This window comes from Pristiophorus japonicus, chromosome 21 (assembly GCF_044704955.1).
Source record: "Pristiophorus japonicus isolate sPriJap1 chromosome 21, sPriJap1.hap1, whole genome shotgun sequence".
Taxonomy (NCBI): domain Eukaryota; kingdom Metazoa; phylum Chordata; class Chondrichthyes; family Pristiophoridae; genus Pristiophorus; species Pristiophorus japonicus.
Window position 1 is genome coordinate 63,772,311 of NC_091997.1, and position 15,004 is coordinate 63,787,314.

The 15,004-nt window shown below is 53.8% G+C and overlaps 2 protein-coding genes across 2 annotated transcripts in view; one reads left to right on the top strand and one right to left on the bottom strand.

Annotated features, from left to right (window-relative positions):
* Positions 1-56: 56 nt before the first annotated feature.
* On the bottom strand, positions 57-1,910 carry LOC139233691 (leucine-rich repeat and immunoglobulin-like domain-containing nogo receptor-interacting protein 1). The gene has a single exon (XM_070864098.1). The coding sequence runs from the start codon at positions 1,899-1,901 to the stop codon at positions 57-59; it is 1,845 nt and encodes a 614-aa protein (XP_070720199.1). The 5' UTR covers positions 1,902-1,910.
* A 59-nt stretch (positions 1,911-1,969) lies between these two features.
* Positions 1,970-15,004, top strand: part of LOC139233547 (GATA zinc finger domain-containing protein 7-like) — a 139,330-nt gene continuing 126,295 nt past the window's right edge. The window contains exons 1-3 of the mRNA XM_070863950.1: positions 1,970-2,007; positions 2,103-3,908; positions 3,975-5,067. Of these exons, the coding sequence (XP_070720051.1) occupies positions 1,970-2,007; positions 2,103-3,908; positions 3,975-5,067 (2,937 nt within the window). The remainder of the gene's footprint in view (positions 2,008-2,102; positions 3,909-3,974; positions 5,068-15,004) is intronic.

Here is a 15,004-nt window from a genome sequence, read left to right on the forward strand (position 1 = left end):
AGTTTCAGTTTGAACATGGCAGAAATTGTTTCCCAATAAGCTCACGGCCGGGAGTCTTATATCATTTTCATGTTGAATTTGCGAGGGGCGTCTGCGGTCCCAATGCCCGCGTCCGACTTTCGAGGCACGTATTCGATCTCGATGTTGTGTTTTGTGTTCCCCTTGCCTCTACTCCAGAGAAACAGCAGTACCAGACAAAAGAGGACCACGCCCAAGAACGATATAAACCCCATGGTGGTCGCTATGATTAGCGTCTTGATATCAAATGGAAAAGGCACAGAGGTACGTGTGCTGTTAGCATGGCTGTCATTGGGCTGGTTGGTGATAAACGCAAAGGTCTTGTTTGGCTGGTGGCCCCAGTCGGGCGAGTAACCTCGGACATGCAGACTGGCGCTGGAGGTATCGTTGCCCCCAGCATTCATCGCGATGCACTGGTAGCTGCCATTATCCTGCAGCTGAGCGTAACGCACCTCGAGTGTGCCATCGGGGAACACAGTCAGCCTTCCGTTAGTCTTGCTGGAGATGTGCTGCTTCCTGGGAGAGACCCAGATGATGACAGGAGGCGGGTCTCCGTCAGCCCTGCAGACAAAATGGACGGTGTGGCCTTCGTCCACGTTGATCTTCTGCGGCTTCTTGTCGCGGATCCTGGCCCTCCGGCACGTGAAGTAGTTGGGGAGCAAGACGTCGGGGAAGTCCTTGAACTCCTTGCCCTGCACGATCTCCGGGGTCGCGCACACGGGCTGCTGCCGGTTGAAGTTCAGGCGCCAGCGACGCCTGAAAATCCAGAGCAGCCGGCAGTCACAGGCCAGGGGGTTGTTGTCCATTACCAGGGTCTCCAGGTTGCCAACGGAGTGGAAGACGGTCTCCTCCAACGTGGTCAAGTAGTTGCCGGACACGTTGAGCACCCTGAGGTGGTTGAGCCCTCGGAAAGCGTAGGGCTCGAGCGTATTGAGCTGTCCGCTGGCCAAGTGGATCTCCTGGAGCCGGAGCAGCTCCTGCATCATGTGACCTTGCACGGTGGTGATGGGGTTGAAGGACAGGTTGAGATACTTCAGGTAGACCAGATGCCGGATTGCCACGTAGGGAATGGACGTCAAGTTGCAACTGCTGATGGTGAGGGAGGTGAGGTTCAAACCGTAGAGGCAATTGGGCGCCATGGTGTCCAGAAACGGCCAATAGGAAATCTCCAGGACTTTGAGGCGATACAAGCGCTTGAAGGAATAGTTCTGTACCACGTTGATGTTGAGGAAGCGGAGCCTCAACACAATCAGCCCGTGTAAGTGGGACAGGGCCTCGGTGGGGACAGTGGTCAGGTTACATTTCTCTAAGGTCAGCTGCTCCAGGCTATGCAGCCCACTGAATGCTCGGTGCGAGATGTAGACAAGGTCATTGTCGCCCACCTCCAGTGACTTGAGGTTGTACAAGTCCTGAAACATGTAATCCAACAAGATGACAATCTTGTTCTCGCTGATATCGAGCTGGGTGAGGTTGTTGAGTCCAGTAAATACACCGAGAGGGATGAGCTTGAGTCGATTGCTCCTCAGTCCCAATGACCTCAGGTTAAACAGGTTGCTGAAAGCCCCTGGCTCAACCGTAGAAATTATATTCTCATTCAACTCCAGCTCCTCCAGCAGCGGATAAGCAGAAAACTCGTCCTGGTTGATGGTCTTGATGCGGTTCTTGCTGAGGTCCAGCAACCTGGTCTCAGTGGGAATTCCTTCGGGCACAGTGATGAAACGCTTCCGATGGCACACAACAGATCGCTCCTGTGCTGAGCACTCACAGCGGGCTGGGCATCCCATGGCGTGTCCGGACAGCACAGCCCCCAATATCAGCAGCAGGATGGGCTGCCAGCAGGCCAGGCCAGGGCTACACATGCTGGGCTCGCCGGCCACCATCATCCCTCGTACCTGCAAACAACACGGAGCAGACACAGCAGGTTAGCAAAGGGCTCCGAGCCACTTGTACAATGTACCTCCTAAACACAACCCCAGCTACCCGTACAATGTACATCATAAACACAACCCCAGCTACCCGTACAATGTACATCATAAACACAACCCGAGCCACTTGTACAATGTACCTCCTAAACACAACCCCAGCTACCCGTACAATGTACATCATAAACACAACCCGAGCCACCCGTACAATGTCCATCATAAACACAACCCGAGCCACCCGTACAATGTACCTCCTAAACACAACCCCAGCTACCCGTACAATGTACATCATAAACACAACCCGAGCCACCCGTACAATGTACATGATAAACACAACCTGAGCCACCCGTACAATGTACATCATAAACACAACCCCAGCTACCCGTACAATGTACATCATAAACACAACCCGAGCCACCCGTACAATGTACATCATAAACACAACCCCAGCTACCCGTACAATGTACATCATAAACACAACCCCAGCTACCCGTACAATGTACATCATAAACACAACCCGAGCCACCCGTACAATGTACCTCCTAAACACAACCCGAGCCACCCATACAATGTACCTCTTAAACACAACCCGAGCCACCCGTACAATGTACCTCCTAAACACAACCCCAGCTACCCGTACAATGTACATCATAAACACAACCCCAGCTACCCGTACAATGTACATCATAAACACAACCCGAGCCACCCGTACAATGTACCTCCTAAACACAACTCGAGCCACCCGTACAATGTACATCATAAACACAACCCGAGCCACCCGTACAATGTACCTCCTAAACACAACCCGAGCTACCCGTACAATGTACATCATGAACACAACCCGAGCCACCCGTACAATGTACCTCCTAAACACAACCCGAGCCACCCGTACAATGTACCTCCTAAACACAACCCGAGCCACCCGTACAATGTACATCATAAACACAACCCCAGCCACCCGTACAATGTACATCATAAACACAACCCCAGCTACCCATACAATGTACATCATAAACACAACCCCAGCTACCCGTACAATGTACATCATAAACACAACCCGAGCCACCCGTACAATGTACCTCCTAAACACAACCTGAGCCACCCGTACAATGTACATCATAAACACAACCCGAGCCACCCGTACAATGTACCTCCTAAACACAACCCGAGCCACCCGTATAATGTACATCATAAACACAACCCCAGCCACCCGTACAATGTACATCATAAACACAACCCCAGCTACCCGTACAATGTACATCATAAACACAACCCCAGCTACCCGTACAATGTACATCATAAACACAACCCGAGCCACCCGTACAATGTACATCATAAACACAACCTGAGCCACCCGTACAATGTACATCATAAACACAACCCCAGCTACCCGTACAATGTACATCATAAACACAACCCCAGCCACCCGTACAATGTACATCATAAACGCAACCCCAGCTACCCGTACAATGTACCTCCTAAACACAACCTGAGCCACCCGTACAATGTACATCATAAACACAACCCGAGCCACCCGTACAATGTACCTCCTAAACACAACCCGAGCCACCCGTACAATGTACATCATAAACACAACCCCAGCCACCCGTACAATGTACATCATAAACACAACCCCAGCTACCCGTACAATGTACATCATAAACACAACCCCAGCTACCCGTACAATGTACATCATAAACACAACCCGAGCCACCCGTACAATGTACATCATAAACACAACCTGAGCCACCCGTACAATGTACATCATAAACACAACCCCAGCTACCCATACAATGTACATCATAAACACAACCCCAGCCACCCGTACAATGTACATCATAAACGCAACCCCAGCTACCCATACAATGTACATCATAAACACAACCCCAGCCACCCGTACAATGTACATCATAAACGCAACCCCAGCTACCCGTACAATGTACCTCCTAAACACAACCCGAGCCACCCGTAAAATGTACATCATAAACACAACCCGAGCCACCCGTACAATGTACCTCATAAACACAACCCCAGCTACCCGTACAATGTACATCATAAACACAACCCGAGCCACCCGTACAATGTACATCATAAACACAACCCGAGCCACCCGTACAATGTACATCATAAACACAACCCCAGCTACCCGTACAATGTACCTCCTAAACACAACCCGAGCCACCCGTACAATGTACATCATAAACACAACCCCAGCTACCCGTACAATGTACCTCATAAACACAACCCGAGCCACCCGTACAATGTACATCATAAACACAACCCGAGCCACCCGTACAATGTACCTCCTAAACACAACCCGAGCCACCCGTACAATGTACATCATAAACACAACCCGAGCCACCCGTACAATGTACATCATAAACACAACCCGAGCCACCTGTACAATGTACCTCATAAACACAATCCGAGCCACCCGTACAATGTACCTCATAAACACAACCCGAGCCACCCGTACAATGTACATCATAAACACAACCCGAGCCACCCGTACAATGTACCTCATAAACACAACCCGAGCCACCCGTACAATGTACATCATAAACACAACCCCAGCTACCCATACAATGTACATCATAAACACAACCCGAGCCACCCGTACAATGTACATCATAAACACAACCCCAGCCACCCGTACAATGTACATCATAAACACAACCCCAGCTACCCGTACAATGTACATCATAAACACAACCCGAGCCACCCATACAATGTACCTCCTAAACACAACCCGAGCCACCCGTACAATGTACATCATAAACACAACCCGAGCCACCCGTACAATGTACATCATAAACACAACCCGAGCCACCTGTACAATGTACCTCATAAACACAACCCGAGCCACCCGTACAATGTACCTCATATACACAACCCGAGCCACCCGTACAATGTACATCATAAACACAACCCCAGCTACCCGTACAATGTACCTCATAAACACAACCCGAGCCACCCGTACAATGTACATCATAAACACAACCCCAGCTACCCATACAATGTACATCATAAACACAACCCGAGCCACCCGTACAATGTACATCATAAACACAACACCAGCCACCCGTACAATGTACATCATAAACACAACCCCAGCTACCCGTACAATGTACATCATAAACACAACCCCAGCCACCTGTACTATGTATCACCTAAACACATACCTCAACCCCAGGGACACACTGAAACCTCTCTGTCAAAATATGATCCGAGAATCACAGGTACACACATTCACTCACTCGATCTCACACACTCATACACACTCTCTCTCTCACACACACTCACACTCACACATACGCACTCTGACACATCAACACTGAATTCTAACACGCCCTCTCACCCAGCCCCCGCAGGACATGGTGACTCGTGTGTTGCTCTAAGGACACAACTGATTATTGGTTTTTTCTCCAACCTCCGTTCAGTCCGCGAGCATGACCCCAAGCTGTATGTTTAATTCCCCGCTCCACTCCCACTCTGACCTCTCCATCCTCGGCCTCCTGCACTGTCCCAACGAAGCTGTGTGTAAGCTCGAGGAACAGCACCTCATCTTTCGATGAGGCATTTTACAGCCTCTGGACTCAACGTTGAGTTCAATAATTGAGTTCAATAACCCCGGCGGCCATTGTTTCGGATGGCAGCTGGTGAAGATTCTACCATTCCCATTTACACCTCCTCCTCTTTACTGGTCCCATTACCGTCTCCTTTTGCCTTGCACCATCATCCCTTTTGTCATTTAATCTCTCCTGCCCCCTGCCCTATCACAGAGCTTCCCGCCTGTCCTTTCCTCCCATCCCCCCTTTCCCATCCCTGACACTTGCTCAATACCTGTCACATCTCGAACTTTTCCCACTTGTGGCGAAAGGCCATCGACCTGAAAAGTAAAACCGAGGCTCCGTCTGCTCTCTCAGGTGGTTGTATAAAATCCCACGGCACCATTTCGAAGAGGAGCAGGGGAGTTCTCCCCGGTGTCCTGAGATCAATATTTATCCCTCAATCAACATCACTAAAACAGGTTATCTGGTCATTATCACATTGCTGTGTGTGGGAGCTTGCTGTGCGCTAATTGGCTGCCACCTTACCCACATTACAACAGCGACTACACTTCAAAAGTACTTCATTGGCTGTAAAGCGCTTTGGGACGTCCGATGGTGGTGAAAGGGGCAAGTCTTTTTCTCCTGACCCTCCAGTTGTGACAGAGTACTCCCCCGCCGCGCTGTCTGTCTGGGAGCCCCTCCGTCCGATTGTCCCGTGTGACAGAAAGCTTTGCAAAAACAATCGTAGTTCGGCAGGGGGCAGAGAACATCAGCGGCAGGTCGGGGCCATAAAATGAGCGACGAGCGGCGAGTTGCCTCAGGAGCAGCATGGCGGCGTATCACGGCGAGGTACAGCGCGAGCTGGCGCAGCAGGGCGACGGCAGCGAAGAGGGACATCATCAAGGTCCAGGTCGGTGACTGGAGCGTGGGCAGGTACAGCAGGAGTGGCGAGGTCGGGGCGAAGGAGCGGCGAGAGACTGTAGAGGGACGTGATCGGGGTCCAGGGGAGGCGAGAGTTCGGGGCCAGGGGCCCAGGGGCAACACAGGCCCAGCCCCTACGTGCGCACTGGGTCCGTGCAGCAGAGCAGGTCTCCAGCTGTCCTGGTTAACCCTTGCCACTGGACCAGGACCTCGCTCTGTCAAGCCCCGTGTGGTGGTTGATGTGCAACGGTCACCCCACGTTAAAAAAATCCACCCACAGGCATCTTCCACCCTTCAGGATGGAGTTCGGGTCCTTCAGTGAAACACCTGGGAACTCATCCTTTTTTGGCGTGGAAGCAAGTTATCCTCGATACGAGGGACCGCCTGTGATGAAAAGGTGATTAGGCAATGAGGACACAGGGGAAGCTCATTCCCCTCGGCACATGGACGGTTTCGCTGGGTTAGCACCAGTTTGTGGTTCCTGGTACGGGGCAACGGGGTAAACTAGCAGTGAAAATCTCACACGGACAACTTGCTCAATGGTGACAGAGAGAGAGAGAGAGAGAGAGATAAAGAGAGAGAGAGAGAGAGATATAGACAGAGAGAGAGAAAGAGAGAGAGATAGATAAGAGAAGAGAGACAGATAGATAGATAGAGACAGAGAGAGAGAGCTAAATAGATAGACAGAGAGATAGATAGAGAGACAGAGAGAGAATAGATAGATAGATAGAGAGATAGATAGATAGATAGAGACAGAGCGAGGGAGAGGCTGGGAATGAAGGGTACAGAGGTGTATAGATGGGTGTACAAACCTTCCTTGAGGGGTGCGGCTAGTCACGTTTTAACTGCGCTTGTAATCTTGGTGTGGTGCGCAGCTCATGACCGAGATTCTGTCCAATGTAACAAGTCAGGAAAACACCCACTGCACGTGAATACTAACGTGTACAGATACAGTGTACACGGGCTGTGGGAGGGGGGGGGGGGGGGTACATAGGCAACCTTGTTCACACACACAGTGTATTTGACCATACATACACAGATGATCACATGCATGCACATCCCACTTGCACTCAGTATATTTTATGAGTGGAGGAGGCTGTTTAAAGTTCCCTGGCCACAGCGATCCAGCAGTACATCCTGCTCAAAGATGCCGAGCGCCCCTGGTGTTGCTGTACTTTCACAAGCTGTGTGTCAGAGTCCGAACCTCGGAGCCGCAAGCAGTCTGTGCCCAGCACTCTGTCCCCAGCGCATGCTAATTCACAACCAATGCAGGGCCTGGGCTGGTCAATCACATAGGCCTCAATCCTCGGCTAACACTCACTGACTGAGGCCAGATGCAGCCCCATTCAGGGCAGCTTTTAAAGCACTGGCACTTGTGAGCGACAGAATGTTTCCAGAGACATGGTATCCTCGGAGCATTTCGTTGCAAGGCAGTGAGTGCCAATGCTACAACTCTTACACTCGTTAAACACCGCCACTTCACCGGAAGGTAATCTGCTGCAAAGTGAACCATTGCAAGCTTTACAATCTCGTCCACCAACCACAGCCCAGGCACAGAATCCCAGAAACATGGAGCAGTGAAAAATAACCAGCCCCTCAACCTCTGCTCCTTCCAAATGTGTCAGCCATGGCTCAGTGGGCAACACTCTCGCATCTGAGTCAGGAGATTGTGGGTTCAAGTCCCACTCCACGGACTTGAACACAAAATCCAGTCTGACACTCCAAGTGCAGTACTGAGGGAGTGCCGCACTGTCGGAGGGGCAGTACTGAGGGAGTGTCAGACGGGCAGTATTGAGGGAGTGCCGCACTGTCGGAGGGGCAGTACTGAGGGAGTGCCGCACTGTCGGAGGGGCAGTACTGAGGGAGTGCCGCACTGTCGGAGGGGCAGTACTGAGGGAGCGCCGCACTGTCGGAGAGGCAGTACTGAGGGAGTGCTGCACTGTCGGAGGGGCAGTACTGAGGGAGCGCCGCACTGTCAGAGGGGCAGTGCTGAGGGAGCGCCGCACTGTCGGAGGGGCAGTGCTGAGGGAGTGCCGCACTGTCGGAGGGGCAGTACTGAGGGAGTGCCGCACTGTCAGAGGGGCAGTACTGAGGGAGCGCCGCACTGTCAGAGGGGAAGGTCAGGCTCGACAGAATGTCCATAGTCAGATACCCCGCCGATCTCACGGTCTGGGCACACATGCACCGTATGGCAACCCAGAGAGATATCCAGGGGCATGCTGTACGGAAACAGAGACCCACTCCCCCCACAGCCCGTGTACACTCCCCTCCCACAGCCCGTGTACACTCTCCCCTCCCACAGCCCGTGTACACTCCCCCCTCCCACAGCCTGTGTACACTGCCCCCTCCCATAGCTCATGTACACTTCCCCCCCCACTCAGTCCATGTACACTCTCCCCTCCCACAGCCCGTGTACACTCTTCCCACCCCCCCGCACTCAGTCCGTGTACACTCTCCCCTCCCACAGCCCGTGTACACACCCCCTCCCCCTCCCACAGCCCGTGTACACTCCCCCCTCCCACAGCCCGTGTACACTCCCTCCTCCCACAGCCCGTGTACACTCCCTCCTCCCACAGCCCGTGTACCTCCCCCCTCCCACAGCCCGTGTACACTCCCCCCTCCCACAGCCCGTGTACACTCCCCCCTCCCACAGCCCGTGTACACTCCCTCCTCCCACAGCCCGTGTACACTCCCTCCTCCCACAGCCCGTGTACACACCCTCCTCCCACAGCCCGTGTACACTCCCCCCTCCCACAGCCCGTGTACACTCCCCTCCCACAGCCCGTGTACACTCCCCCCTCCCACAGCCCGTGTACACACCCTCCTCCCACAGCCCGTGTACACTCCCCCCTCCCACAGCCCGTGTACACTCCCCTCCCACAGCCCGTGTACACTCCCTCCTCCCACAGCCCGTGTACACTCCCTCCTCCCACAGCCCGTGTACACTCCCCCCTCCCACAGCCCGTGTACACTCTCCCCTCCCACAACCCGTGTACACCCCCCCTCCCACAGCCCATGTATACTCTCCCCTCCCACAGCCCGTGTACACACCACCTCCCACAGCCCGTGTACACTCCCTCCTCCCACAGCCCGTGTACACTCCCTCCTCCCACAGCCCGTGTACACTCCCTCCTCCCACAGCCCGTGTACACTCCCCCCTCCCACAGCCCGTGTACACACCCCCCTCCCACAGCCCGTGTACACTCCCCCCTCCCACAGCCCGTGTATACTCTCCCCTCCCACAGCCCGTGTACACACCCCCTCCCACAGCCCGTGTACACTCCCCCTCCCACAGCCCGTGTACACACCCCCCTCCCACAGCCCGTGTACACACCCCCTCCCACAGCCCGTGTATACTCTCCCCTCCCACAGCCCGTGTACACACCCACCTCCCACAGCCCGTGTACACACCCCCTATCATGGACTCGACCCACGCGTTCAATGAAAAGTTGTGCGTAAAAACTCTCTAATTGCCAGTGGAATAAAATGGCAGAACTTTCATCGATCCTCACATCTCCATGTTCCAACATGGCCTCCTGCTCCTCACAGCTAACATTGATCCTTTCTCTGCAGCAAATGAATCGTGTGTTCCTTGGACGAGGTGCTGCCCCTACAACCTCCAATCCCATTGGCAACTACCAATATCCATGCTCCTGTTTAGAATCATTCTCAACGCTGCGATAACATAACAATAATTACTCGATACCAGTGGCACTCAGAGGGCAGCATGTCTTTCTATCACTGTCATTAGCCCTTGTAGTTCTCTCATTAAACTCCCACTCATCGTTCTGTCATCCAAATAGCTCTTCAAAAGTCTAAAAATAGTACAAATTACAAACAGGGCTCTCATTCAATGTAACCTTTGAATTTTGCAGCCAGAATTAAAGTTGTGGAAGAACTGATCAATAGTTGACCCCCAAACCTTCTCATCGATCAATAAGCTATTAGAATTCCATCTGTCTTTGACTAACGGTGAAGGCCGGATTTGGGAGATCAGTGAAGCCCCTAATGCAGAGTTGTGAGTTTTAGTTTGGTATTCATTAGCTGCCGGGCCTCAGAGTCAATAGCTGTGACTGAGAAAAGCTGGCTGAATGCATACGGGATAACGGGACCATCTCCCAGCGGAGTGGGGAGGAATAGGCGGCCTCGTAATTGGCGGCAAGAGAGCCCTCGCTATCAGCGCCGTGATATCAGCTCTTCCTTCATGGAACGTCCTTCATGGCAAAAGTGGGCAGCAGAAACGTTACAGGGACCACCCTCAAAGCCTCCCTGATAAAGTGCAACATCCCCACCGACACCTGGGAGTCCCTGGGCCAAAGACCGCCCTAAGTGGAGGAAGTGCATCCGGGAGGGTGCTGAGCACCTCGAGTCTCATCGCTGAGAGCATGCAGAGAGCAAGCGCAGGCAGTGGAAGGAGCGTGCGGCAAACCTGTCCCACCCTCCCTTACCCTCAATTACTGTCTGTCCCACCTGTGACAGGGACTGTGGCTCTTGTATTGGACTGTTCAGCCACCTAAGGACTCATTCTAAGAGTGGAAGCAAGTCTTCCTCGATTCCGAGGGACTGCCTGTGATGATGATGGAATATCCTTTTACACAGGTCTGTGGTGCTTGGGCCTGTAGGCTTCTGGTTCTAACCAGATCCTCATTCGTCCCTTCTCCAATTCTCCCTCCTCCGTTGGTTGAAGGTGTTGATTCTCCAGGTGTGCCCCCCCCTCTCCTCACCCACCAGATGGAGGACTTCACAGTCCTTTCAGCGAGGTCTGTAGAACACAAGGTACAGCTCGGGCTCTGGGAAGTCAATGATCTTGGGTGTCACACGTCAGGGGTCCATGATGATTGCTGCCAGGACAGATGCAGACAATTGGCCTCAGTACCCCCGGCCTGGGACGTGGAAGAGCCCAGCCGGAGCTGCTGCTGGTGTTTGCCACTCAGTATCTCTCGACTGGGAAATGTGTGTGGGTGAGTATCGGGGGAAGACTACAACAACTTGTATTTATATAGCACCTTTAACATAGTAAAACGTCCCAAGGCGGCTCACAGGAGCGTTATAAGACCAAACAAATAAATTTGACATCGAGCCAAATGAGGGCAGGTGAGCAAAAGCTGGGTCACAGACATAGGTTTTAAGGAGCGTCTTAAAGGAGGGGTAGAGAGATAGAGAGGTTTAGGGAGGGAGTTCCAGAGCTTGGGGCCCAGCCAACAGAAGGCACGGCCACCGATGGTGGAGCGATTATAATCAGGGATGCTCAGGAGGGCAGAATTAGAGGAGCGCAGACATCTCGGGGGGTTGTGGAGCTGGAGGGGATTACAGAGATAGGGAGGGGAGAGGTCATGGAGGGATTTGTAAACAAGATGAGAATTTTGAAATCGAGGCATTGCTTAACTGGAAGCTGATGTAGGTCAGCGAGCACCGGGGGTGATGGGTGAGCGGGACTGGTGCGAGTTAGGACACGGGGCACAGGGGGTGATGGGTGAGCGGGACTCGGTGCGAGTTAGGACACGGGGGCAGTGAGCACAGGGGGTGATGGGTGAGCGGGACTGGGTGCGAGTTAGGACATGGGGCAGTGAGCACAGGGGGTGATGGGTAAGAGGGGCTCAGTGTGAGTTAGGACACGGGGCAGTGAGCACAGGGGGTGATGAGTGAGCGGGACTCGGTGCGAGTTAGGACACGGGTCAGTGAGCACAGGGGGTGATGGGTGAGCGGGACTGGGTGCGAGTTAGGACACGGGGGCAGTGAGCACAGGGGTTGATGGGTGAGCGGGACACGGTGCGAGTTAGGACACGGGGGCAGTGAGCACAGGGGGTGATGGGTGAGTGGGACTGGGTGCGAGTTAGGACACGGGGGCAGTGAGCACAGGGGTTGATGGGTGAGCGGGACACGGTGCGAGTTAGGACACGGGGGCAGTGAGCACAGGGGGTGATGGGTGAGCGGGACTGGGTGCGAGTTAGGACATGGGGCAGTGAGCACAGGGGGTGAAGGGTGAGCGGGACTCGGTGCGAGTTAGGACATGGGGCAGTGAGCACAGGGGGTGAAGGGTGAGCGGGACTCGGTGCGAGTTAGGACATGGGGCAGTGAGCACAGGGGGTGGAGGGTGAGCGGGACTCGGTGCGAATTAGAACATGGGGCAGCGAGCACAGGGGGTGAAGGGTGAGCGGGACTCGGTGCGAGTTAGGACACGGGGCACAGGGGGTGATGTGTGAGTGGGACTCGGTGTGAGTTAGGACACGGGGCAGTGAGCACAGGGGGTGATGGGTGAGCGGGACTCGGTGCGAGTTAGGACATGGGGCAGTGAGCACAGGGGGTGAAGGGTGAGCGGGACTCGGTGCGAGTTAGGACATGGGGCAGTGAGCTCAGGGGGTGAAGGGTGAGCGGGACTCGGTGCGAGTTAGGACATGGGGCAGTGAGCACAGGGGGTGGAGGGTGAGCGGGACTCGGTGCGAATTAGAACATGGGGCAGCGAGCACAGGGGGTGAAGGGTGAGCGGGACTCGGTGCGAGTTAGGACACGGGGCACAGGGGGTGATGTGTGAGTGGGACTCGGTGTGAGTTAGGACACGGGGCAGTGAGCACAGGGGGTGATGGGTGAGCGGGACTCGGTGCGAGTTAGGACAGGGGGCAGCCGAGTTTTGGATCACCTCTAGTTTATGTCGGGTAGAATGTGGGAGGCCAGCCAGGAGTGCGTTGGAATGGTCAAGTGTAGATGTGGCTGTGATTCACCCTTAGGCTTGCTGGTGTTGGCTGTTGCAGCTGACACAGGATGAATGGGAGATAGCAGAGCATGCTTCGGGCAGCAAGGATCAGAGCACGCCTGCCTGGGCCTGAGGCTGGGATGCGGTTCCCTGAGGCCAGCAGCCCTCAGCAAGAGAAGACAGGAGGTGAAGAGCTGTAGGCTGTGCTGTGACAGCAGGCGGGGCAGATCCGTACTCCACACAATTACAGTCTGTGCACAGCTCGGCAAACGGTCGATACGTAATTGTGAGAAATCTGCGAGCAATTTGATAGCTGCAGCCTTTGGGACGGCAGTGAAAGGATATTGATCCGAGAAATGGAGAGGACCAGGAGCAGGGAGCAACAGTCTGACCCTCTCACACACATCCACCGCCTCCTCATTCACCACTGACGCTGATCTCCCGACAACTCCCACACGCCTCCTCGTCAGGAACATGTAATGTGCACCGTGCCCTAAACCCTACCCCATTGCATGCACCAACTGCTCAACACATCACCTCCGCATCAGGGAGACCAAACGCAGACCGGGTGACCACTTCGCGGAGCACCTCTGTTCAGTCCGCGAGCGTGACCCCGAGCTTCCGGTCGCCTGTCACTTTAATTCCCCGCTCCACTCCCACTCTGACCTCTCCATCCTCGGCCTCCTACACTGTTCCAACGAAGCTCAACATAGGCTCGCGAAACAGCACCTCACCTTCTGATTAGGCACCTTACAGCCTCCCGGACTCAACATCCAGTTCAACAATTTCAGACCATGACCTCTGCCCACAGTTTGTTCTATTTCCTCGCGTTTTTTTTACAAAAACTCTCACCCCTTTTTTATTTTTATTTTCTCTCTCATCTTCCCTCGGCAGCTGGTGATGATTTCACCATTCACACCCTCTCTGGACTCAGCTTTTCTTTCCCAACTTGTGCCATTACCATTTCAAATCATCCCCTTTGTCTCTCTAATCTCTCCTGCCTTCCACCCTATCACTGACCTTCCCTTTCGATCTTCCCTCCCCTCCCCCTTTCCCTGCCCCTGCACTTCCTCAACAATCTGTTATATTTCAAATTATTGTCAGCTCTGACGAAGGGTCATCGACCCGAAACGTTAACTCTGTTTCTCTCTCCACAGATGCTGCCCGACCCGCTGAGATTTCCATCGTTTTCTGTTTTTAAATCACGCACTCATTTCCCTTCTCATCTTTTTCTATCAGTTTCACGCTTCTAATTCTGCCGCTTCCCATTATAAGCATGCTGGGAATGTTGGCCTGAGTAACAAAGGGATTATGGAGCGTCTTCCACTGCTTCAGCTACCCCCAAAGGTTTGTCACCATCCTCCGCCTGCCCCACCACCACATGCAGGCCGTGATCCTGACCAACGGATCCACCACAGACCAATCCACGTCCGGACCGGGGTCAAGCAGGGCTGCGTCATCGCCCCAACCCTCCTCTCCATCTTCCTCTCACTCTCAACAAGCTCCCCGCTGGAGTGGAGCTAAACTATTGAACCAGTGGGGAGGTGGAAGTGAACCACAAAGACCAGGCAGGTTGATGGTGGTGTCCCTGGGCTGTGGGCAGTTGGACTCTGGATGGGGACTGTGAGTGTATATTCAGTGAGGGGAAGGTTGTGCTTGGAGCCCGGGCTTGAGCTGAGCTCCAGAGAGTGCAGCATTTACCATCCAGCACTGGAGATAGAGTACACTGGGGATTGATGTTCTGGCTTAACCCTCCTCCCACTCCCCTGCTTTATTCCCCATCTCCGTCACACACAGGGGCAGCACAGATACTTCTCATATGTCAGCACACAAGTCAATCAAAGAATATTTCAAAAATCTTGCGTAAACCGATGGTGGGTAGGTGGGGGGGAGGGGAATGG